Source organism: Mesoplodon densirostris, chromosome 7 (genome assembly GCF_025265405.1).
Source record: "Mesoplodon densirostris isolate mMesDen1 chromosome 7, mMesDen1 primary haplotype, whole genome shotgun sequence".
Taxonomy (NCBI): domain Eukaryota; kingdom Metazoa; phylum Chordata; class Mammalia; order Artiodactyla; family Ziphiidae; genus Mesoplodon; species Mesoplodon densirostris.
The window spans coordinates 74,220,586-74,244,653 of record NC_082667.1 but is presented as its reverse complement, the minus strand read 5'-3'; the positions used below and the strand labels follow the sequence as shown (position 1 = coordinate 74,244,653).

At 45.0% G+C, this 24,068-nt stretch overlaps 1 protein-coding gene across 7 annotated transcripts; it reads left to right on the top strand.

The window, feature by feature from the left end:
- The first annotated feature begins 5,253 nt into the window (after nucleotides 1-5,253).
- E2F8 (E2F transcription factor 8) lies at nucleotides 5,254-22,995 on the top strand. 7 transcript variants are annotated; one of them, XM_060104985.1, is made up of 13 exons: nucleotides 5,254-5,416; nucleotides 7,234-7,361; nucleotides 9,540-9,818; nucleotides 10,165-10,321; nucleotides 12,026-12,340; nucleotides 12,560-12,721; nucleotides 14,382-14,519; nucleotides 16,061-16,264; nucleotides 16,569-16,656; nucleotides 17,145-17,676; nucleotides 21,292-21,424; nucleotides 21,542-21,936; nucleotides 22,305-22,995. In XM_060104985.1, the coding sequence occupies exons 2-13, from the start codon at nucleotides 7,347-7,349 to the stop codon at nucleotides 22,485-22,487; spliced, it is 2,601 nt and encodes an 866-aa protein (XP_059960968.1). In that variant the 5' UTR covers nucleotides 5,254-5,416; nucleotides 7,234-7,346; the 3' UTR covers nucleotides 22,488-22,995. The 7 variants fall into 7 exon arrangements, with proteins under 7 accessions (XP_059960968.1, XP_059960967.1, XP_059960965.1 ...); XM_060104984.1 differs by having other exon boundaries at nucleotides 5,408-5,484; XM_060104982.1 differs by lacking the exon at nucleotides 5,254-5,416 and adding an exon at nucleotides 5,764-6,034.
- The last annotated feature ends 1,073 nt before the right edge of the window (nucleotides 22,996-24,068 follow it).

Below are 24,068 nucleotides of genomic sequence, written 5' to 3'. Positions count from 1 at the left end.
CAGATAGGACATTATTATCACAATGATACCAAGATAACCAGTATCTAAAAATTTTGGTTAGCAAATACCTTTCCCTTTTTTATTTATTTATTTATTTATTTATTTTTTCCTTTTGCGGTATGCGGGCCTCTCACTGTTGTGGCCTCCCCCGTCGCGGAGCACAGGCTCCGGACGCGCAGGCTCCGGACGCGCAGGCTCAGCGGCCATGGCTCACGGGCCCAGCCGCTTCGCGGCATATGGGATCCTCCCAGACCGGGGCACGAACCCGTATCCCCTGCATCGGCAGGCGGACTCTCAACCACTTGCGCCACCAGGGAGGCCCACCTTTCCCTTTTTTAATAAAAAAGTAATGTTTCATATTATTCAAACTAACCTTAAAACGATTATACATTTTTATTCCAAAGACTGAATTTGTAATAAAGCTTAGCTCTATGTTTGTTTATTTATTTATTTATTTATTTACTGAAAGAGTTAAACTTTAAAGCTTAGCTCTATTTTAAACGCATATGTAGAACTAACTATCCGTTTTGTGGGCAGATTCATATGCAATTACTCCAACCAATTTCCATACTGAAAAATACTGTGAGCTTTTATTGAGCATTTGCAATTAAAACTGAGAGGACAGTTATGCACTTCTTTCAGAAGACCCTAAGTATTTTGTCAACAAAATTAACTATGTATGTCCTATCCGATCTCTGTACTATATGATGAGGCAGTGTAGTAAGCCATTAAACTCTACCATAATATATCTGGGTATCATGGGTATATTAGATCAAGTCAGATCCTGAAAACCATGACTTGAAGGAGAATTCACATGAGCCAGTGAGTTAGAAGAAACGTGTAAGGAGAAGAAGTGGATTCTTAGAGCGCTTGGTGACTGCCTGTAACCCAGTGGGGGAGATGCCCCCAGCCCAACTTGGCTGATTAAGAGCCTGTTCTGTCTTCCTGGCTCCTGTCTCCAAGACTTGGCAACTGAGAGCTGGCAGAGGTTTAACTAACCCACTTAATCTGACTTCAATGATCATTCCAGGAGAAACCGGGTTGCCTCCAGGGACTCTGAAGCAGCAGTCTGAAAGCCTCAGAGAAGCAGACAACCTGTCCAAATGAAGTCCATGTCCCTGGAAAAGAAAGAGAGAGAGAGAGAGAGAGAGAGAGAGAGAGAAAGAAAGAAGGGTGGTGAGTAAGTGAAAGGTTGGTTTTGTCACTGTGATGCGAGGGCAGCCGCCAGGTCCTATAGCAGGTGCCCAGTACAGTCCCTAGGCTCAGAGCAAGTGACCCATACATATGAGCTGAAAGAAGGAAAGACCAGAACTTGGGTTCCTAAGGAAGAAAAATACCTACAGAAAACTTAAAAAAAAAAGTACTATAGAGGTAGGACATAGAAAAAAAGACATTTGCTAAACTGAGGGGTGGCAGAGAAGTCTCACATTATCAGGAAAAAAATAAGATGACGATAGTAATAATAATAGCAGTTACCACTTTGTGCCAGACACTGTTCTACTCCTTGACTGTAAATTCCAGTAGGGCAAGGTCTTTTCCTCTTTCACTCACCTGTACACACGAAGCACCTAATTTAGGGCTTGGGGCCATAGTAGGCATTCAGGATACTATGTTTTAGTGAATGAATAGATAAAACAGAAGTCATGGATCGGGGAGGGGGGTGGAAATAGTATTTAGCTAAGTTAAAAAAAAATTTAAAGGATGGTAATTATGAGCTCATTTTTTCTAACATTATTGAGCACCAAGTATGTGCAACGCATTGAACTTGGCCCTGAAGATAGAGATTAAACGACAAGGTATATTCTGGGCTTGGTGAGATGGCAATTATTTAATCAACCAATACTTATCAAGCCCCTGCTCTGGGCCAGGCATCCAGTTGAGCACTGCAGGGAGAGAGATATAAGGGAGTTCCTTTCCCTGCCATCCAGGAGCTCACAGTGGTGTGGGTGGGGTGTGTATAACAAGAGATGCATACACAGGATTATGATCAGGACAGGGTGTGAGGAACCTGCCTGAAGGGGCCAGCACTGTTACCCTTCCCTACCAGACTTCAAGCAAAGGGTAGCCATCGCTGATCAGGGAGGTTATGGGATTCCTGCATTGACTGGGACTTTCTCAGGTACTAAATTCCTGCCCCCACTCCCAGGAATCTGTATATATTTTCAGTACTCTAGAACCTGGAAAATGGGCTCTTCCAATCCAAGATAAGCGCTAAGCCTACATGATCCTCAGCTCTATGACAATTCTAAGATCAGGTGATGCGGTAACGCAATGAGGACAGAACTCAGACTCCAATTCTATAAAAAGGGTCCTCAGTATTTTGTGTTCTGTTATCCCCAAAGCATTTTAAAAACTTAGATGCAATAATTGCTCAATAAATGGCAGCAACTGTTGCCGCGGCAGCTGAGTTCAGGGCTGCAAATATCCGCTCAGGGCTCGGAATCGAGTGGCGTTCCCCACAGGAAGTCACAGGAGAGTTGGAGCAAACCTCACACACAGCCCAGCAGGCTCTGACCAATTCTGGCTCCACCGTCAGCACAAGCCACCTCCAGGCTCTCCTACCCTCCTGCACCCCTTGCCGTATCTACCCTCTTTAAACCTTGTCCAAAGTGGACTCAGCACGCTTCATTTTCAGGAAGAGTAACCAACTAGTTAAAAAGCCCAGGGAGGGCTGAGATCTGGTTGGGAGCAGCTGCAACCTAACCCAGCACATGGGGATTTGTGCAACTGAAAGCTGTAGACGACTCTGTGCCAATGTGTGCTGCAGAAGCAGCACAAGCCAGCACTGCCCCCACTGGGTCAGGAAGTAGAGCGGGTGATAGAAGCACGTGGTGGGTGGAGGCAGTGAGAGAGCAAGAGGGAAAGGTCTAGGAACCCACTGGCTAGAGCAACTTTTTTCTTAGTTCCTTGACCTGCCCTGGTCAGCAGGGAAGAGCCTGCTTTTTTCACACCCCTGTGTGTGAGGCTCTGGTGATAACGAAAAGGGCCGTGATTCCAAAATCCCGAATGTTACCTTTGAATCTAGATACCTCAGGTGACTCTCATCTTTCCCCATTACCTCTGATATCTTTTTACATTGTTTAATGCTGAACTTGTTACCCACCATCTCACCCTCCAAGTTGTGCTAGCATAAGGGTATCAGCAGAGAGTCGAAAGACTGGCCTACTTCAATGAGACACAGATTATACAACATGGTGAACAAAGGACCAGCAACAAATGCACGAATATTCCCTTGGATTATATAACTGGAAAACATGTCTGATAGCAATACAAGAAAAAAAAAATTTCAAATCTGCTCCTTCATCCTTCCTTCTTGGTTGTGCAGTAAACATAAAAGGTTTCAGTAGTCTTGTGTCATTCCTTTCCACTCATGCTGAATTTCAAATCAGACACACCATACAGTGTTGAGTAGAATTGTTTTAGCTTGCTGTCTTTTTTCATTTCCTTTACATGAAAGGGTTGTTAAGACTTTAAAACTATATCATTTCCCTCTTAATAGGGCCACTCTTCATCCCAGTCAGTAAGCTGGATTATAATTTGCATGTTTCAATAAGACATGACAATTGTCATTAGAACAAGAATTACAGATCCCACTTTTTCTATATTTTGTTATGTTGGGGGAGGGGTTATGTAGTTCAGAGTGGTCTGATGTGTCACCAACATTGCTTTTACAGGGACTTTCAGAAGCAGTGGAATGGGATATATGAACTGGGAGCAGGTAGACCTGGATTATAATCCTGACTCTATAGCTAACTTGGCTATCACTTAAACCTTTTTGTGACTCAGTTTTCTTCTCTATAAAATGGGGCACAACTATCCTGTGAAGGAAGTATGGACTGGCCCAAGCACAGTGGAGAACATGGCTTTCAGTGGAAAGCCCTCAGGAGTAAAGAGACTTGGCTTCAAATCCCAGACCAGCCACTTACCCCGAGACCTGGGGTTTGTTAATTAAAAATGTTCTACTTCACTTCCTGGATGGTAACTCATAGTTAACACCTGTGCTGAGTACTGAATGAGATGACATCTGTGCAGCCTCACCAGAGGCGGCTGCTCCTTGCATTATTTGCCTTACAGGTACTTGGCACTCAGACCCCTGGGGCATGAATGCCCCCGTAGACCACAGATGTGAATGCATCATCACCGGTTCTGAATACAGTGGCATCAGACCTTCCCTTTAAAGAGGATTCCCGGGTTGTAAAAACTTAAGGTAGATTGAGCAGAGCTGGACAGGCACACTCCTATAAATGCTGGTGGGAGAGGGGGAACAACCCGTGAAACAGTGGCTAAAGCAGAAGCACCAACTGCCCACCTTTCGTTGATGTATATATAAACACACCTTTCTCCGGAAAAGGTGTACCGGGGCTCAGTAAGAACGAGCTGCTCAGTGCTGTCGGGGGTGGGGCCCTGCCCAGTGACCTCACTTTATTTTAAATCTGAGAGCTCTAGGTGGCCGCTGCCTTCTGCACAGCACCGCGCCCAAGGTCGGCTTTCAGGTGGAAGCGAGTTCTTGAGCGACACTTATCTGAAGCCGGGTAGGACCCGCTCCCCGGGTAGCGGAGAGGGAAGGACTGAGACACCACGGCGCTAACCGTTCGGGGCAGCCACCCTGCGCGCCCTGAGGTCGCGTTCAGCGGCAGAAAGAGCCACCGCTCGCCACCGGGACCCCTGGTCCTTCGGCCTGTCGCTACAGCACGGCGACCTTAGCCTCAGTATCACTGTATCCCCGCCCTTATATCGCGTCCGGGAATATAAGAATATCCCGCGCTGCAAGTCTGCACTGGGTGATTCGTTGACAAATATAAATAAGTTACACGCTAGGGGGTTGTGGCCCCGAGCTTTGCTGGAGCTTAAGAGATGAGAAATTACAAAAGAGGAGGAAGAGTTCAAACCAGTAGATAGATGGGCGCCCTGATCTAGGCGCTGTTGGGCAATAAATGCGGTCCCGCAACTCCAGCACAGGGGTCCCCAGAAAAGGGAAACGCTTTAAAGCAGAGAACAGCGGAGCAAGACAACGCGGGCGCAAACAGTCCAGGCACAGGCAAAGGCAGCGCTGCAGCCCCGGGCCTCGGTTTCCCCGTCTGCAAAACAGGGCGCTCGACTAGAGTGTCTCCCAAACCTCCTATTAATCTAGAACTCTACAATATTACATGCTGAAGCTGCCCGAGGCTCGGAAACCGGAAAAAGAGGGAAAAGCGAGGGAAGACGACAGGGAGGGGAAAGGGAGGAGCCGGGAGGAGACCTGGAGAGGGAAGACAGGGGACGCCTGGAACAGGCTTGGCGGGTTTTCAACCTTATTCCTCCTCCTCCCACACCTGCGTTCTCAAGTCTGGGCCGAGACCCCGCGCCCATCAAATCTGATCACCGGTTGGCAAGCTTCTCCCTCCACACCCCAGTTTCTAGAGGCCATGAGCAGATGGTGGGCAACACAATAATGCATGCCATGGGTGGAAGGGGTAATGGTCCAGGCTGGGATCCCCAGGGCAGGTGAGCGGATCTGGGGCTGGGCAGCGGGTGGGATGGACCCAGGCTGGGGATTGCAGAGCGCCCGCGTCCCAACCCGCGTGCCCCGGGCGGACTAAACTTCATTCCCCAACTTTGAGCTAGGGGAGGGGGTGTTTGCCAAAAAAAAAAAAGTTGCTTAACTTTTCCCCCAACTCTGTCGTGGAGGCAGGACCGGAGGGCGGTGCCTGCACCCTGATTCGCCGCCGGCTCCAGTCTGGAGGCTCGGATTGGCGCGCGAGGTCCGGGGCCGGGAAGAGCGGGCGTGGGGGAGGGGAGCGGCCCTCCCTGCCCGCGGGATCGGCTCGCGCCGGGAGCGGGTTAATTTCAAATCGGGGGCTTGACTGCTCCTGGACGGTCACGTCCCCTCTGCCCGCCCGCCGGCCCGCCAGTCCCGGTCCCGGCGTTTCCCTCCGGCACCCACCTCAGCGCAGCGTAAGGACCGACTGACTGCCCGACACGCGGGCTCCCGGGCCTGAGCGGGGAAGGGGTGCCGAGGAGTCCCCGCTCAGCCCCCGTCGGCTCCAACCGTGAGGTGAACTGACAGGTCAGCGGGGCGCAGAGGGACGCGGCGCTCGGCCAGCCTGGCACCGGGAGAGGGCTCGGGAAGGCAGCGGCGGCCGTTTCCCGCCTCTCGCTCCTCCCGGGGCCGTGGAGGGAGGAGCTGAGCTCCCGCGCAGAGGGGAGGGGGCGAGCGAGGGGGAGGGGCGGGGATGCTGTGGTTCCGGGCGCGGGTTTGCCCGCGCTCAAGCCCCGCGCTGATAAGGGGCGGCGCCGACCACGGTCCGGCTTTCCGCGCCAAATTTTTAAATCGAAGGCGGAAGGTCCGGACCCGCCCCTGGCGCTGCCAACCAATCGCAGGCCCGCGACCAGCACTCTGATTGGCCGGGAATCGTTGCCCTAGAAACCGCGAGGATGCTGTCCAGGAACTGCCGGGCGGGCGGCGCGCGGACTGGGACCGCGTGGGGGAGGGGCAGTTGGCCTGGCGCTAGGGGAAGTGCGCGGGGCGCGGGAGCCGGTGGCGGCAGGGGGACTGTACCTGGTTGCCTTGCTGAGCAAATGCAGCCTTCCATGGTAGGGTCCAACATTGTGGCGTGAACTAGCCGCCTGAATAGCAAGTACATAGCGCTTTAAGGAAGCCGCATCTGTAAGGAAGTCTCTTTTTTAAAAAGTCTTAATCATAAGGCGCTCTTTAAATGCCCAGAATACGTTTGGAGCTTAAGGACTGAATTTGTAAGTTACCTATCAAGCTATTTCCCAAGACTTTACTGCTGAGCCTATGCACGTGTGTGTCAAGGGAGAAATTCAGACATCTAGATGCAGACTTTTATCCAGATACTTAGGGTTGTGGCTGCTTAGCCGGAACCTGGGCTCATGCTCTGAGTCCCGAGCTCTGATCTGTGAACAGGTGGGTGCTTGTGCTTGCTACAGTCCATTCGGTGGGGTCTGGAGAATGGTTTGCCTTCTCTAAAGGTGGGAGAGGGCTGTCCCTGGAAATTCTGTGGGTTGCTTGAAGTCTCATGACAGCAGATCGGTTAGCTGAAGAAATTTACAGGCGTTTAATGGAGTTCTCTGCCCCGTGGGGCTGTCTGTGCTCGGGAATAAAATGTAAATGTAGTTTGTCAGTTTTCTTTAGCCTTTGTTTCAGTAGCCTGTGGCGTCCATGAAGTTATTTTCAACAGATCTACGGCTTTTATTTTTCTTTAACTTTTTCTATTTCCTTTTTTCTTTAAGGATATTAAAATTTTTAATTGGACTACCTGGACTACTTGAACCATCAGGATATTGGGAGGAAATCCAGATTTTTCATTTTTAAAGAAACTCTAAATGTATGAGAAATTTACAGAATGGAGAACGAAAAGGTACCTTTTTAGCTTCAATACTCATCCTTGCAGTTTTAAATGCAACATCATCCTGATTTAGCTCCATGATTTTTCAATATCCAATATCTTACTAATGCCGCATCCTTTTTTGGTTATCCTTTTTTGGTTAGCCCCTATAAAAACCCAGAAGGAAGGGAAATTTAATTTTTGAAGAGGGGAAAATTACCTAGGATTACTCTTTCTAGTTTTTTATGATTTGGTGGAAATTTCAAAGAGATAAGTAGAGAGAAAAGGTATTTTTAAGAATAATAAAATTTGTTAGTTGCTTTATGATATTTCTGAGAATTCTTGAACAATAGGAATTCAGAAAGGGCATTTGACATGATTTGAGATTGGATTTCCTGTTAAGATCATTTTCTAGGGCTTCCCTGGTGGCGCAGTGGTTGAGAGTCCGCCTGCCGATGCAGGCGACACAGGTTCGTGCCCCGGTCCGGGAAGATCCCACATGCCGTGGAGCGGCTGGGCCCGTAAGCCGTGGCCGCTGAGCCTGTGCGTCCGGAGCCTGTGCTCTGCAACGGGAGAGGCCACAACAGTGAGAAGCCCGTGTACCGCAAAAAAAAAAAAAAAAAAAAAAAAATCATTTTCTACCAAACCACCTGTTTCTTTTAACTATAGGGGACACTGTCAGTGGGGGGTATCTTGATTGATGTCCAAATACTGATAGGTTAAAAAAAACGAAATATGCAAATTTCCTAAAAGTTTTAGATAGTAGTCAAATAAGAGAATTGCTATTGCTTCTGATGGTCAGAGGCAAAGGACAGCATCCCTGAGAAAAATCCCCTTCTTGGATCAGCACCTCTCAAGTGCACCATCAGGGGAGGGTCCCCCCCTTGGGTCCATCACACTGACTTCCATGTAAGGGCACCATAGTTGGATGGAGGAGATTCAGATTCAAGTCCTGTGTGACCTCGCTCAGCCTGGGTGTCCTCTTCTGTAGAAGAGGACTACAGGATTGGATGAAAACACAAATGGAAAAGCACTTGATAAATCCTAAAGAGTTACAGACATATAAAATAGTCCCATTAATCTCTGTTCCTAAAGTCACTGAAGAATTAGTGAGTCTCTATTTTTTCGCTTATTGCCATCCTAAGCATTTTCTTATAGATATAGATGTATTCTCAGTGTTTCCATTAAAACAGAACAGTTCATGCATAGCAATGCAAGAGCGGGATTGACTGCTCATTGTACATTGTAAATTGTAGACAAACATCTTTTGTTGTTATTAATAAAAACATGATAATAAACATCCTAATCAAATTTTTTAAAAATAAAAATAAAATAGATACAGGTGGTAGGAATATGTGAAGTCACCAGTGGCCAAAAGTAGAAGAAACATAGTCTCCATCAGTCTTAAGTATGAACTGCTATTAATGTACCCCCTTGTTTCTCAGTGGCAGTCCAGCCTCTGCCAGGAACCAGCTTTGTGGTCTTGGGTAACTAATTTTACTTCTCTGGGTTCCATTTTCTCCATCTGTAAAGTGAAAAGGTTAAATATCCAAAGAGCAGACTTTTCTGGTCGGAAATGCTGCTCGTAGGCACTCTGGATTTTGCTCCCCAGTGGATTTTGCCAACAAGTCTGACCATATGCCAGCCCTCACCCTTGTTTCCTTGGCTCTCTGACTTTTCTGCATCAGTGGTATTTTATTGAGTAGCCACTGCATGCAGTCATTGTGCTAGATACACAGATGAATGGGACATGGTTTCTGCCGTGGAGATGTTTACTTATTACAGTGTCATAAGTCAAAGTCACTCCGAGGAGTTTGGGATCACTTAAAATAATCAGTCCTATTAAGGGAAGCTAAGTGAAAGGCATATGGGAATGCTCAATCTTTGCAACTCTTCTCTAAATCTAAAGTTATTTCAAAATCAATTTTTTTTAAATTGTAAGTCTTAAAGTTTTCTTTTTAAATTCTTGGAACATAAGATGAAAAGTTTAAGTCCATGCTTTGTTGAAAAGTTAAAAATGGGAAATTTAGCTATTAGAATGGACAAGTGTCAAAGGGATCATTGGAATATAGTCACTAATTTAATCAACTCGACAACCTCACTAGGCATTCTTTCCTTAGCCCTATTCTATTTATACAGATTCTAGAGTCAAAAGCTATCTGATAAATCCTTTTTTACAATGGATTTAATAATTTACTTGTTTTGAACCAGGAAAATCTCTTTTTCGAGCCACATAAAAGGGGACTGGTGAAAACACCTCTGAAAGAATCCACCGCAGCAAATATAGTGTTGGCGGAGATCCAACCTGACTTTGGCCCTTTAACCACACCCACCAAGCCCAAGGAGATCTCCCAGGGAGAACCGTGGACACCAACAGCCAACCTAAAAATGCTAATCAGTGCCGTGAGCCCAGAGATCCGCTACAGAGATCAGAAAAGGGGTTTGTTTGACAACGGAAGTGGATTACCTGAGGCCAGAGATTGTTTACATGTAGGTTTTCAGAGGCCTGGGTGGAGACTGGGGGATTTGGGGAGCGGGGGTCGGGGGAGCAGTGTGAAGCTGTTGCAGAAGCACTAGCAGTGTAAAGCATCACCCCCCTCAGAGCCCTGGAGGGGTTTGGACCCCATCAAATACAGCCCTGGGAATTCTGAACCTGCGACTTACTTATGAACTTCTTCCCTTTCAGATCTGTCAAGCAATTTATCCTGGCTCCACACCTTTTCTTTCCAATTTTGTAGCTATTGAAGCAAACCATGTGTATAAGTGTTAGTCACTGAGCGCAGATGCCCCCAATAAATCTTTACGAATAAGACATTATTTACATCTTTCTTTGTAGGAACACTTATCTGGAGACGAATATGAGAAATCCCAACCCAGTCGAAAAGAGAAAAGTTTAGGACTGTTGTGTCATAAATTCTTAGCTCGATATCCCAACTATCCCAACCCTGCTGTGAATAACGACATCTGTCTTGATGAAGTAGCCGAGGAACTTAGTAAGTATGCAAAGAGCTCACCGAAATGGTTAATCATTAAAGGGACTTCATAGACTTACTCCTTCAGACCCACGCTCATCTAGCCAGTGTTTGTAATGACACAAGGCCACACAGAAGTTATCGATCTGTAAAGCCCTATTAATTTAAGAATAACCACATACAGTTTCCAGTCTCAGTTGTCTTAAAACAGAAGCAGAAAATCACAATGGAGATTGCTCTGACTGCATTTCGAAAGCTCTGAAGCTTTAAAGGGAGGCACCATTGTTCTATGACTTGTTTCATAAACAGCTACAACTCTGAACTTGGGTCTTGTTTCTCACTGTGGAGCCAGGCTGTGGAATGGTTTCTTCACAGTTTACAATGAGGATCGGCCTCTGGGCATGGGAGCAGGGCTTTAGCCCTCCCTGCCATTCAGCACTACTCTGAGAACCAGTGCATTTTCTGAATGTTTTGTGTTTGCCAAAAGTTACTGTGTTCCCCTGCCCCCTTTCGCTCCTCTCTTCATGGACTCAGATCTAGTTACAGCTAAAAAGGGGTCTGTGGCAAACTTGGTATACCTTTGGAGTCATGAAAATACTATAATCTGGATCTGTGAAGAGATATACAGGATATTTTAATATATAGCTATCACCCCGGGAGGAAAGTTTTGTCCTTCTCATACATGTTTATACGTAGCAACTTTATTTCATATTTTAAGAATATGCCATTTAGATTCATCTCTTCACATACACTTCATTGTAGCTATGGAGGATGTACCCTTTAATTCAGCAGGTATCTACTGATCACCTATGATGTGCCAGGCAATGTTGTAGCAGCTGGGATGACATTGGTGAACAGAAAGACAAAATCCCTGCTCCTGTGGAACCTGCTTTCTAGTGGGGGCAATAGATAATATGCAAAGGACATAATAAGTAAGTAATTATGATATATGTTAGAAGGTAATATGTGCTGTGGAAAAAAAGAAAATGTAGACCAAGGTAGAGGGGGATCGGAGCGCTAGGGGTGTGCTTTGCAATTTGAAATTTAATTTTAAATGAAGTGGTCGGGTCAGTCCTTGTTAAGAGGGTGACATCTGAGCCAGGACTCAAAAGAATCAAGGTGGGGAGCTATGAGGACATCTGGGAGAGGGATTCCAGCCAGAAGGAGCAGCCCAGCACAAAGGCCTCAGGCAAGGGCATATCTGCCAAGTTCTAGGAACAGCAAGGAATCTCAGCACCTTGTACCTATCATACGACAGCCGTGTGTGTGTGTGTGTGTGTGTGCATGTGCGTGTGTGTGTGTGTGTGTGTTGGGGACTAATATAAGAAATAGAGTGTAGAGTGTGGGATTTAGAGCACTGAAGACTCGATTTTGCCACTTACTGGCTCTGAGCCTTGAGGTGAACAGCTTAGCCAGCCTGAGCCTCTATCTTCTCATCATTAAAGTGTGGATAATAATGCCTACCTCACAAGTTTAAAAATGTCCTAAACCTGTATGGCGCAGCGGAAGCCCTCAATAAATGTCACCTTTCTCATTCATATTAACTATTTGTGCCCTTGGAGAGCAGGGACGTGCCTTTCTCATCTTCACACTCTTTGTTGAGCATAAATAAAGTTACATAATCCAGAACCTACTGACTAGTAATCCCTGGAAGGAAAAGGTATTCAATTCTATCCACATTACAAAATCTGATCCTAGTAAGGTACAACTGCTCGTTCTTTGCAGATGTCGAGCGCCGGCGCATTTACGATATCGTCAACGTCCTAGAGAGTCTGCACATGGTGAGCCGGCTTGCCAAAAACAGGTACACTTGGCACGGCCGACACAACCTCAACCAAACCCTTGGGACTTTGAAGAGCGTCGGGGAAGAGAACAAGTACGCCGAGCAGATTATGATGATCAAAAAGAAAGAATATGAACAAGAGTTTGACTTTAGTAAGAGTTACCGTATAGAGGATCCGATCATCAAATCGAACACTGGCCAGAACGGACACCCAGACATGTGTTTTGTCGAACTTCCTGGAGTGGAATTTCGGGCAGGTGAGAGCTGCTGTTGAGAAGCTCAGGCGGCAGAACACCTCTGGGAGGTCTAAAGAAGCGGTTCCTTAGGGAACCACGCTCAAAGCTACTGCTGCTTTTAATGTGAAAATGCTGCACATCAACCGTGGGGTCAGGTTGTGGTATTTTTAGCCTGGTTACTTTAGAAAGCACTTGTCCCTTCATAAATTTTAATTCTCTAATCCTCTTCCTTCTCCAAAGCCTCTGTAAACAGCCGCAAAGACAAGTCTTTAAGAGTGATGAGCCAGAAATTTGTGATGCTATTTTTGGTGTCAACGCCTCAGATAGTAAGCCTGGAAATTGCTGCCAAGATTTTAATTGGGGAGGACCATGTGGAAGATTTGGATAAAAGCAAGTTTAAAAGTAAGTGGCACGACTGCCATGGACTTTTGGACCTACTCTTAAATAATAAAATCTCGGTTATTAACTGATTTCCAAATACATTTGTTATATAAACAGATCATATCTAGTTAGGCTTTTGTATCTTCACTTCTCCCCAGAAGCCATGATGATACTGCTTTAGCGGACTTGTAGGATTCAAAGATACGTAGATAATTACTCTCATCTGACACTTTGGCTTATACAGTTCCTTAAATGTTACCTCCTTTGTCACTGTAACGTTGTCTCCATTTTACACAAGTAGAATCTGTACTGTCTGAAATCTAAATGAGCAGTAAATTGTAAAGTGGGACTGGAACCCAGGTCTCTGCTCTTTCCACTGACTCGTATTTGAGGGTGAAAGTAACTTCTAACACTGTCCCCAGAAGTGACCTGCAGCACAGTTGGTTCGCCATTTTGAAACTGGTTTGAGCCAGAATATCTGCTCTAAGTTGTAAAGAGACCGTAGATTGGGTCCCTAACACAGCTCTACCCTTGCCTCTAGAACAGACTTTGCAGGAACCCCCTCGAAAAGGAGTAGAGAGAGAGTGTGGAAAGGAGTGCTCAGCAGACACCTGAGGGCATTAGCGACCTCCAAGTAGGGCATGAGGCTGGCCTGGACATGGGTCATTCGGGGGACCCAGCTGACTGGTGAGGAAGAGCTGCCCCGAGCCACAGCAGAGGCTGGGGGAATGCCTGCGAGCTACCACACAGATCCCTTCCCATCCCTGTGAAGTTGTACTGGTGAAGTATATTAAAAGTATATGAAAGTATATTCAGACATCTCCAGTGTCTCTATAAAGACAAAATGAATAGAGATTAAGGCAGTAATGCTGGCAATGGGCTTGGGAGATCTGTCATCTCAAAAAACACATCCTGATACTACCTATGGGCGGCCCGCTTTCTCTGAGCCACCAGATAGTTTTCAGCTCTCCATTTCACTGGTTAGTCACAGCCCTGGAAACTATTCCAGGAACTACAGATGTGTAATTTCCTGAATCCCCAGGGAATTCAGAACCTTCTGGCATGGCTCTGAAGAAGGGGCTCAATTCGTAACTTTGTACTGTCAAGCTGAAGCAAAGGCAGACTTTTTGCAGCAAAACTTTTCAAGATATGTAGGATTTATAGAATTAACAAATCTCTGCTTTTCATATTACATATGGACAGTATGCAAACTTATAAATTTTGATGGGCTATAGAATATTCCATGCTTATGTTATTAAATAAATCTTTTTATAAACTATCACAAGCAGGAAAGCAATACACTTATCATTGATACTGCATTTCTATTTGTTCGTAACCCTGAATCCTCACTAGGAGATGCCCAGCAATGGTACATTTTTATTAGAAAATATGTAACATGATTCCCAATAAGATGATCTCATTGAGTCACTTTTCCTTTTCCAACATGTACTTTTGTCATTTCAAAATTCAGTATCATCAGTAACTGTGTCTTTCCAATATTTAAAACTATTTTTTGTTGTTTTAATTAAAGCAGTGTCACTAGCATAACTTAAGAGTCACATTTTTCTCTGACACTGATGGTTAGGATAGCTCTTTGAATGTACATGAAGTCCTTATGAAGCAAAGTCCTTTGATCTTTCATTATTCCATTAAGGGATGTATACACTTTCTTTCCCCCCAGCAAAAATTAGGAGGTTGTATGATATAGCTAACGTTCTGAGTAGCCTGGATCTTATCAAGAAAGTTCACGTTACAGAGGAAAGAGGCCGAAAACCAGCTTTTAAATGGACAGGCCCAGAAATCAGTCCAAATCCCAGTGGTATGTATTTGTTTTCTTTCATTCATTGCTTCATTATTTTGAATTAATGCACATTTGGAGATATTCTCCCTTTCCCTTCCTACCCACACTCCCACATGTAAAGGACATATATAAGTGACTGAAATGACAATTAAAGATGAGTACCGATATGGAAAATTTAGCTCTTGGCTCCATCAGCAGTCCAAGGTCCATAGCAACTGCACACCCTGTGCAGGAGGTAGAATCTGTATGTGAAAGGATTTGAGAAAGTTGAAAGCATCACGAAGCATAAGATACTACTGCTGTCATTATTATGCTGCTCAGTGACCATAACAGTCTGTGCACATGGAGAATATGAAGCGAGTTCATTCCAGTATCAATATTCGAGTCTCCTTCTCAACTCTGGGATTCTGACATTTTGTGTTCCACCAAGATCCCCACACAGAAGTGCTGGAAAGTGGGAAGAACATGGGCTGTGGAAGCAGAGGGAGGTTTAGGTTCCAGTCCCAGCTCTGATACTTATCAGCCTTGTGGCCTTGGGCAGGTTACTTCTCCAAGACTGTTTCCTCACCCACAAGTGGGAAGAACAGTGGCACCTTCGCGAGGTTATTGGGATTTTGGATATAACTACAGAGAGAGGTCCTTTGGTACAGGGATTCAGAGTGTAGGCTCTGGGCTAGACTGATCAGGTTCATATCCCAGGCCCACATTCTACAACCTAAGAGACTGTGAGTCAGTTAGTTAATGTATGAAATGTCTCTGAAATGGGGATGCATTTCCTGAGAACTACCTACCCAAGTTGTAGAGAGTGTCTTAGCCTGTTCAGGCTGCCATAGCAGAGTACCATCAACTGGGTGGCTTATAACCAACAGATATTTACTTCTCACAGTTCTAGAGGCTAGGAAGTCCAAAATCAAGGCACCAGCAGATCCAGTGTTTGGTGAGGACCTGCTTTCTAGACAGCCATCTTTTCATTGTAACCTCACATGGTGGAAGGGACTAGGGAGCTCTGTGAGGTCTCTTTTATAAGAGCACTAATCCTATGCAAGAAGGCTCCGCCCTCATGAGCATCTCGCAAAGGCCCCACCTCCCAATACCATCATATAGGGCATTAGGTTTCAGCATGTGAATTTGGTGGGTCGGGGAGTGGGGAGGGACACAAACATTCACTCCATAGCAGTGAGGGTCACCATATTTCATCAGATTAAGTCTCCACTGATTCTGAGATGCACAATGTTTTATATATCAATAAGAAAGAAAAATCAGTAACAGTCATACTATAGCACACCACTGGTTATAAGATACAACGGCTTTCAGAGATGTTAAAGTGTGAAATATTATCTCAGAATTTATTTAATAAGATAAACAAGGTTTTGTAGGTGAAGCCCTTAAAACGGTATCTGGAAAAAAAAAAAAAAACGGTATCTGGCACATAGTAGGTGCTCTATTTAAACTGTGGCCAGTTTAATTCCTAAAATCATTTTAGAATCACACTCTGACCACATACCCCAGAAGGAGGCCGAACCAACCGTGTATTAACACACTGCCCTTTCCTGTTTCAGGTCTTGGCCCAGTGCTTCCTTTCGCTCCCTCTGATTTTGAAGGGAGGCGGTCTTCTAAAGAGAACTGTGCCAAAAACCTCTTTTCCACACATGGGAAACCAAACTTCACTCGACACCCATCTCTCATCAAACTGGTAAAGAGCATAGAAAGTGATCGGAGAAAGATAAATTCTGCTCCCACTAGCCCTATCAAAACCAACAAAGGTATGTTTACAATCATGTCAGGGCTCTGCACGGAAGAATTCCTTTTTATCTGACTTTTTAGCTTACTTGATCCCACCGGACTTGCTAGAGAATTGTTTCAACTTCCATAGTCCCAAACCCACTTGAAGCCTAACTGTATATGAATTAAAGGATAAAAAGTGATTTGTGGGGTTTATTGTTTAATTGCTGGGTGTTTTTGGGGGGCGGTGCATGTTCCTTTGACCTCAGTGATGTTTCATCTGTGTGAACATGTATTCTTTTGCTTTGACCAATCCTCTCCCCCACCTTCTTTTTATTTTACCAGCTGAGAGTTCTCAGAATTCTGTGCCTTTCCCAAGTAAAATGGCTCAGCTCGCAGCTATTTGCAAAATGCAGTTAGAAGAGCAATCAAGGTAGGCAACGCTCTTTAGTAACAGGATGCATTACTTTACTTGCATCGTTAGGATTACTTATTTTACGTAAGAATAGGCAGTAGGGCTTCCCTGGTGGCGCCGTGGTTAAGAGTCCGCCTGCTGATGCAGGGGACATGGGTTCGTTCCCTGGTATGGGAAGATCCCACATGCCGCAGAGCGGCTGGGTCCGTGAGCCATGGCCGCTGAGCCTGCGCGTCCGGAGCCTGTGCTCCGCAACGGGAGAGGCCACAACAGTGAGAGGCCCGCGTACTGCAAAATAAATAAATAAATAAATAAATTAAAAAAAAAAAAAAAAGAATAGGCAGTAGCCTTGGCAACTGGTGAGAGAATCTTTTCTATACGGAATCATTACAGAAACTATCTGCTAGTTTCATAAAAGCATAGCTTCAATCTGGGGCAATCTGAAGTGGTAGAACATTTTAGAGAACATGTTTCCATTGTATCATGTTTTAAATCTTGTCTTTTAGTGAACCCAGAAAGAAAGTGAAAGTACAACTGGCAAGATCTGGGCACTGCAAACCAGTGGCCCCTCTGGACACTCCAGCAAATGCTGAGCTAGAGATGACAGCACCGTCCCTCATCCAGCCCCTGGGGGTGGTCCCCCTCATCCCTAGCCCACTGCCATCAGCAGTGCCCGTGATCCTACCTCAGGCCCCTTCGGGCCCATCATATGCCATCTACCTGCAGCCTGCCCAGGCCCAAACAATGACGCCGCCCCAAGGCCTGAGCCCCACGGTCTGCCCCACCCCCTCTTGTAATGCTACGAGATCCAAAGGTTCCACCGATACCACCACAGAGAAGGCAGCCAATGATGCACCAAAGTCCAGTGCCTCCGCCAGGCCTGGAAGCTTGCTGCCAGGGCTAGAGCGACAAGGTACAAAGAACCGAGACAGGGAGCCTGCTGGAGAAAGAGGCTCAAAGAGGGCAAGCATGCTCGAGGACAGTGGTTCCAAAAAGAAATTTAAAGAAGACCTACAAGGGCTTGAAAATGTCTCCACAGTAAGTACAGCCTTGAACTGTGCAAAGCTTTAGGAGCTCCCCAGTTGATTAGGAGAGAATCTGGTGGCTTGTGAAATTTACCAGAGCAAAGAGCAGTCTCTCAGAAAACAGGGAACTGTTCCTTAGCATCCCATAATCCAAACAGGCCTCAGACAGCTAATCCCCTTACTTGGATGATGGCAGGGACATTTTTAACCTTTGGAGGAAGGGATTATTTGCTCTCTTTTTAAAGCACTGCGGGTGGTTGTCCTTAAGTCCATTTCTCCGGCACACACTGGAATGCAAACACCTGCCATGAAAGTCTTAAATAATTTACAAGCAGCCGTGACCCCAAATGAATGGATGGACACATAGGGTCCCTTTAACTCCTGCTTTCTGAGTCATTACTTGATGTTTGTTTGATGTCATGTAACTGGCATCTGTTGCCTAGAAGAGAAATTGTTCCCCGTTTTTACTTTCTACCTAAAATTTAAACCAAAATTTCTATTTTGTGCAAATAGAAAAATCAAACTTAGCTTGGCTAATTTTAGGTATATTTGATGTATTGGTTTCTAGGGATTTTGATGTTCTAGACAATTTTTTTCCTAGATGGAGTTTTATTCAGGAAGGAAGGAACATTTATTGGATGCCTACCCACATACCATACAGCAGAAGTATTAGGCACTTTTACATACATTATCCTGTTTTCCTCCCTTAGGACAATTATATATGAAAGACAGCATCACCAAATAAACAAACACCACTAAACGTGGACGCAGAAGTTAATCTCTCATTTTGTCCCTGCTGTTAATTCAAGTTATTTTACTTCCCTTCATCTTGTTTTTTACATCTAAAAAGAATTTGTTCTGCCAGTTTTTCCTGATCGTCTATTGGGTGTAAAGAGAATGTGCTGTGGATCAAACCAAACCCAGCACCTGCCTTTGGGGGTGGTTGCTTTTGCGCACTTGCCCCAGGGCCATATTACAGTTTTTGTGAGGTTAAGTGCATTTATTACGTGATGTTTTACATAAAGGGGTTTGTGGTCCTTTTAAGGCACCGTAGAAGCTGAAGGGTATTATCTGTAACTGTTGTTATTAAGGAGGCTTTAGAGTTTGTCAAATCTTCCCTGAGGATGGCCTCATGGTAACCATTCAAAACATCCATCATCTTAGCATAGTATCATTTTGCATCTAATGTCCATGCTGGGGGGAAAATCACAAGGCTTCGGCTTGATTCGATTTTCTGGGAGGTCCATAATCTCTTTGAGCCAATGGGTATGATTTAATAATGGTCTCCTGTTGCTCACTTAGTTATTCAGGATTAGGGTTTTCACTGGATAGATTTTTCACATCCCCTGCTTCTTTTTTCATCTCTGACTTCATTTTGACCATTTCTTTTTAGCACGGACTGAGCAGAACAAAGAAAGTGAGAGATTCGTGTGTTAATTCATTCAACAAACATTTACTGAGAATCTACACTTCTAGGGGTGGAGAGAAGACAGTATACAAATAAACACGAACATATCAGGTAGTGAACGATAAGAAATATGGTGAAAATAAAACAGGATAGTGTCATAGGAGGAGGGGTAAGAGTGGTAATGTAGGCTCAGTGAGATGTGCAAGTTGAAATATGTCAAATTCTTTCATCCTGCTGTTTTAATAGTTCTAATTTTTTTTTAAAAAAGGAATTGGCATTATAGGTGAAAAAATTTTGCGATGAATATAGTTTGTAGGAAATGGAAAGATAAGTATTATTAGAGTATTATAGGTCTTGCTGGAAATTTGAAAAGAGTTAAACCGGCAACCAGAAAACCTTGTACCATGAGAGAGTACGATTAGAGATAGCAAAAAGCAGCTATTTGTAAAACACCTAAATCTACCCCTTAAAAATTCTTTTTTGCTGCAGTCTTTAAGGAACCTACTAGTAAAGATATTGAACAGAACTAAGCATCCAAGAAACAAAATTGAAAGTCTGTGGTACCCTTTAGCACTGTGGATTCTGACCAGACCTATTAACAGCTAGATCAAAGTATAGACTTGTTTTGACAATGGCGAGAAGAAAGATCCGGAGGAAGATAAAAGGAGGGCCCCTAGTTTACAAGACCTGCTTTTTTGCTTTTACCAGTCCTGCTCCTGGTTAAGACTGAGCAGACTTTTCAGGCGGCTTAGCCACCCATGTAGGCTCTGTTTGGAAAAGTACAATGATCAGCAGGCGTGGTGTAGACACACACAACCCAACGCTCTGGCCATTTTGGTTTGGAATGTAACTATTTCCTAAAGCTTTTGCTGCATGACAATTGGGCATCTAATATGAATTAATTAGTTCTCTTTTTTATCTGTAATTTTTGAACCCTGATGCCCTGCCCTTTCATTTGTATATTATAAGGTGTTTGGTATCATTTGAACCTAAAGTACTAGGGAAAAAAATCTATAGTTGTATAATTCCTTTGTTCTAAATCAGGAGTCAGCAAACTTTTTCTGTAAAGGACCAGATAGTAAATGTTTTTGGCTTTGTGCGCCACATGGCCTCTGTTGCACCTATTCACTCTGCCATTGTTAAAAAAAAAAAAAAAAAAAAAAAAGGAATGCATCTGTAGACAATACATAAATGAATGGGCATGGCTATGTTCCAATACAATTTTATTTACAAAAACAGCCAGGAGGCTGTATTTTTGGCCTATGGTTTGGCGTTCCCTTTCTGTAAATCAACATTTCTTAAAATGTTTTCCTTAAATACCAATACTACCGAAAATTTAGTTGCTGAATAACCTAGGAAATGTTACATGATGCCCCCTTGGAGAACAATGCATGCCATCATAAAAGTCCCTTAGAAATTCTGTCATAAAGACCGTTTTCCTTTGTTTAATTCAGAATTTCCCAAACATATCTGACTATGATTCGCAAAGTGCCTGCTTGCATCCCATAGGACTAGAGCCCCTCAGAATATTCTTGGGAAATACCATCCCACACAATTCAAGGACAATCAGATAATAACACAGCAGTGCCTTTACGGTGTCCAGCTGCATTAAACTTGTTCTGACAGTACCACATCATACCAAGAAGTCTGGTAGCAGGACTTAGGGCGTCAGTGGTGGGGGTCAGCGGGGATGTGCTGGGTAAATCCTGCCCTTAAGCAGGTTCAGTGCTAGCTTTAGGACACTTCCTAAGACCACAGATGGCATTTAAGAAACACATGGTTTGGGGCTTCCCTGGTGGCACAGTGGTGGAGAGTCCGCCTGCCGACGCAGGGAACACAGGTTCGTGCCCTGGTCCGGGAGGATCCCACATGCCGCTGAGCGGCTGGGCCCGTGAGCCATGGCCGCTGAGCCTGCGCGTCCGGAGCCTGTGCTCCGCAACGGGAGAGGCCACAACAGGGAGAGGCCCGCGTACCGCAAAAAAAAAAAAAAAGAAAAAAAAAAAGAAACACATGGTTTGTATTATTCAGGACAAGCGTTGGAATGGGAAGGAGGGCTATTGTCTTCAAGGAGCCATTATAGCTGGCCTGCCCATGGCCCATACCATTGGAGGCTTTAGTCTGATGAGAGAACCACCAAGGGATACTAGTCCCAGAAGAGGCGCTTGGCCATTTTTCTTCCGTATTTGTGTGTAAAATGAACGCTTCCTCCTTGTTTTCTAGACCTTGTTCCCGTCAGGATACCTAATCCCTCTCACCCAGTGCTCAACCCTGGGGGCAGAGTCCATTTTGTCTAGTAAAGAAAGCTCAGGTACACTTTCCCCAAACCACAGGATCTACAGCTCCCCGATTGCAGGTGAGTGTACGTAAAACACCGTTCAAATGTGGGTCATTCTCAAGTTCACTCAAGCCTTGTATGCTCCTCGGACAAATGCCTGTGCTTTTAAGATATTCTCCCCCCTTTTCTTTCCAGGTGTTATTCCAGTGACATCATCTGAACTCACTGCTGTTAATTTTCCCTCTTTTCATGTAACACCTTTGAAGCTAATGGTCTCACCAACTTCCGTGGCAGCCGTCCCTGTCGGGAACAGCTCGGCTCTCACTTCGAGCCACCCCGTTCCCGTCCAGAACCCGAGCTCAGCCGTTGTAAACTTCACTCTGCAGCACTTGGGCCTCATCTCCCCTGGTATGCAGGTGTCCGCCAGCCCCGGGCCCGGAACCGTTCCTGTGTCTCCAAGAATAGAGGCTGTTAGTGTCACACCAGAAAATGCAGGCACTCATCAAGGAAGGGCCACCAAGTACGACGTATCAGTCCTGGGCCAGAACCAAACAAATGGGCAATCGGTTGCAGTGACCGGGGCACAACAGGTATTTCCATTTATTTTTTTTCCTTAGGTTATTAAGTCCCCAAAATCAACATCACGGGAGACTCATATTTGCTTTTCTCCTTTGGGAAAAGGAAAGGATGGGAGAGCGAGGAGATTAAAGGCCTGCCTTCCTTCCAAACCCAGGAAGAGTGACCAAGGAGTCCACTTTATGGGGTTATTATGAGCTTTTTGTCTCACCTTAGCAAAAATAATTGAGAACACGAAACTCATTCAGGCTCAGCTGGCAGATCTTCAGGGCATGCGAGCTTCCCATCATGTGACGTGTCCCTCCAGTCCAGTTTTCTAAGGTTGCCAGGTGTACCTGTCTGCATGGGTTTGACTTTCCTCCATTCTTCTCTTTCCAATCAGCCTGTTCCTGTGACACCCAAAGGGTCCCAATTAGTGGCTGAAAGCTTCTTCCGTACCCCAGGTGGACCAACGAAGCCGACAGGCTCCTCCTGCGTGGATTTCGACGGTGCTAATAACACCTCCATAGGAACTCTCTTTGTCCCACAGCGAAAACTGGAAGTCTCAACGGAGGATGTCCATTAATTGACAGATTTGGCCTCGTTTAATCTTCTAGAGTTGTTTAACAGAGATGATGTCCTCAGACTGATATGGAGAACACGTTCTCTGAAAATGCTGTAAATACGTTGGGAGTTTACTTAATTTCAAATCAGACACTTGTTTTCATACTTATATATATCCATACACACATATAAATATATATTTGTATTAAGCTAAGTTCAGCCATCAGTCCTACAAAATAAAAGAACTGAGGTATATTAACTTCCAGGGGGAAAGAGTTCGTTGTTCCAGCTGTGCCTATTACTATTATGCCTAGTAACTGTGTTAAAGTTTACTTCCCTTTGAGTGAATCTGTGACAGGCCTAATGCAGTGCTCTCTTCAACTTTGCACAAAGAAAACGCTGTGATGTACAATGCTGTATTTTTAAACAGGAGGGCTGTAGCTATATTTTTTGTAATTTCTTTCAGCTGTTGTTGCAGTATGTCTTTTTGTAAAGTTCGCAACAATCCTTAATCAAATCTATGGAAAAATTATTTATAAAATGTATTTTTAATCATAAGTTGTTCAAATTAAAACTTTTCTAAAATGTACTTAACTTTTCATTTGGCCTGTTGGAAGAAAAGGAAAATTTCTCGAACCTCTGAGGCAAATTCTTAGTACGGAGAATACATCCTGGGTTTCCTTAGATATGCCAAGTTTATTGCCTACGTTCTTCCCCTCTTTTGATCTTCCATATGGCTCCACTTTTACAGAGTGAAAATGGCTTCAGAGAAGCTGTTACTTGGCCAAGGACGGCCAGCTTAGTCCCCTGGGCTTTCCACCACGCCCTGGGAGGTTGGAAATGAGAAGTGTGAGTTGGGGTGCACCTGCCCTGGCATGGCATGGCATGGCCAGCATCCACCCTCTTCTGTCCCGCTGTCGACAGAAGAGGGGCTGCAGCTACAGTCCTCTTTCCACACTTTCCAAATGGCCCAGCTCCAGGGGTGGGCAAGTAGCAGTAAGGATTCTAGTTTCGTCCACACTCAAGGAACTACCACATCAAACCCTCCATGAGCTCCAAGAGAAGGAACGAGCTATAATGTGTTAAGTGTGCATCTCCCTGATCCCCTGGATATGCAACAAATTGTACCTTAAGAATTAACACATGCCTTCCCTTGTCAGAGTCTTAAAGGATCATTGTAATATCTATTTCCTGCTTGTTTCCTATGTGCCAGGCACTGTGTTACACATTTTAAAGGCATTATCTCTACAAGCTAGGGCGATGAGGTCACAGGCTCCCAGAAATTCAAGCAGCAAGTCCAGGGTCACACTGCCAGTGTATGCAAGGACTTAACATATGTCTTTATCTCTTTATCTGTTCATTACCCTTCTGCCTCCAGATGCATGCCCAGCAGCTCTAGCAGGAACCAAGCATATTGTTTCAGGGTAATCTGAGCATTTACAAGCTCAAAGCTTTCAAATATACATGTTTTGTTTGCACAACCAAGTATAGCTAAGAGGCAGATTTTCACGCTGACCTAGAGATCCCTCTTCCTCCACACCACTAGAGAGCCAATATGAACTATTTCCCCCAAAGTTCCTCTGCCTTGTCCTTTATAAACCTA

What these genes read in the sequence shown, in the direction of transcription:
- E2F8 (XM_060104985.1), top strand. An exon ending in TGGAGTGGAATTTCGGGCAG is followed by an intron (nt 12,341 to 12,559) that starts GTGAGAGCTGCT and finishes CCTTCTCCAAAG; the next exon opens with CCTCTGTAAACAGCCGCAAA. An exon ending in AATCAGTCCAAATCCCAGTG is followed by an intron (nt 14,520 to 16,060) that starts GTATGTATTTGT and finishes TTCCTGTTTCAG; the next exon opens with GTCTTGGCCCAGTGCTTCCT.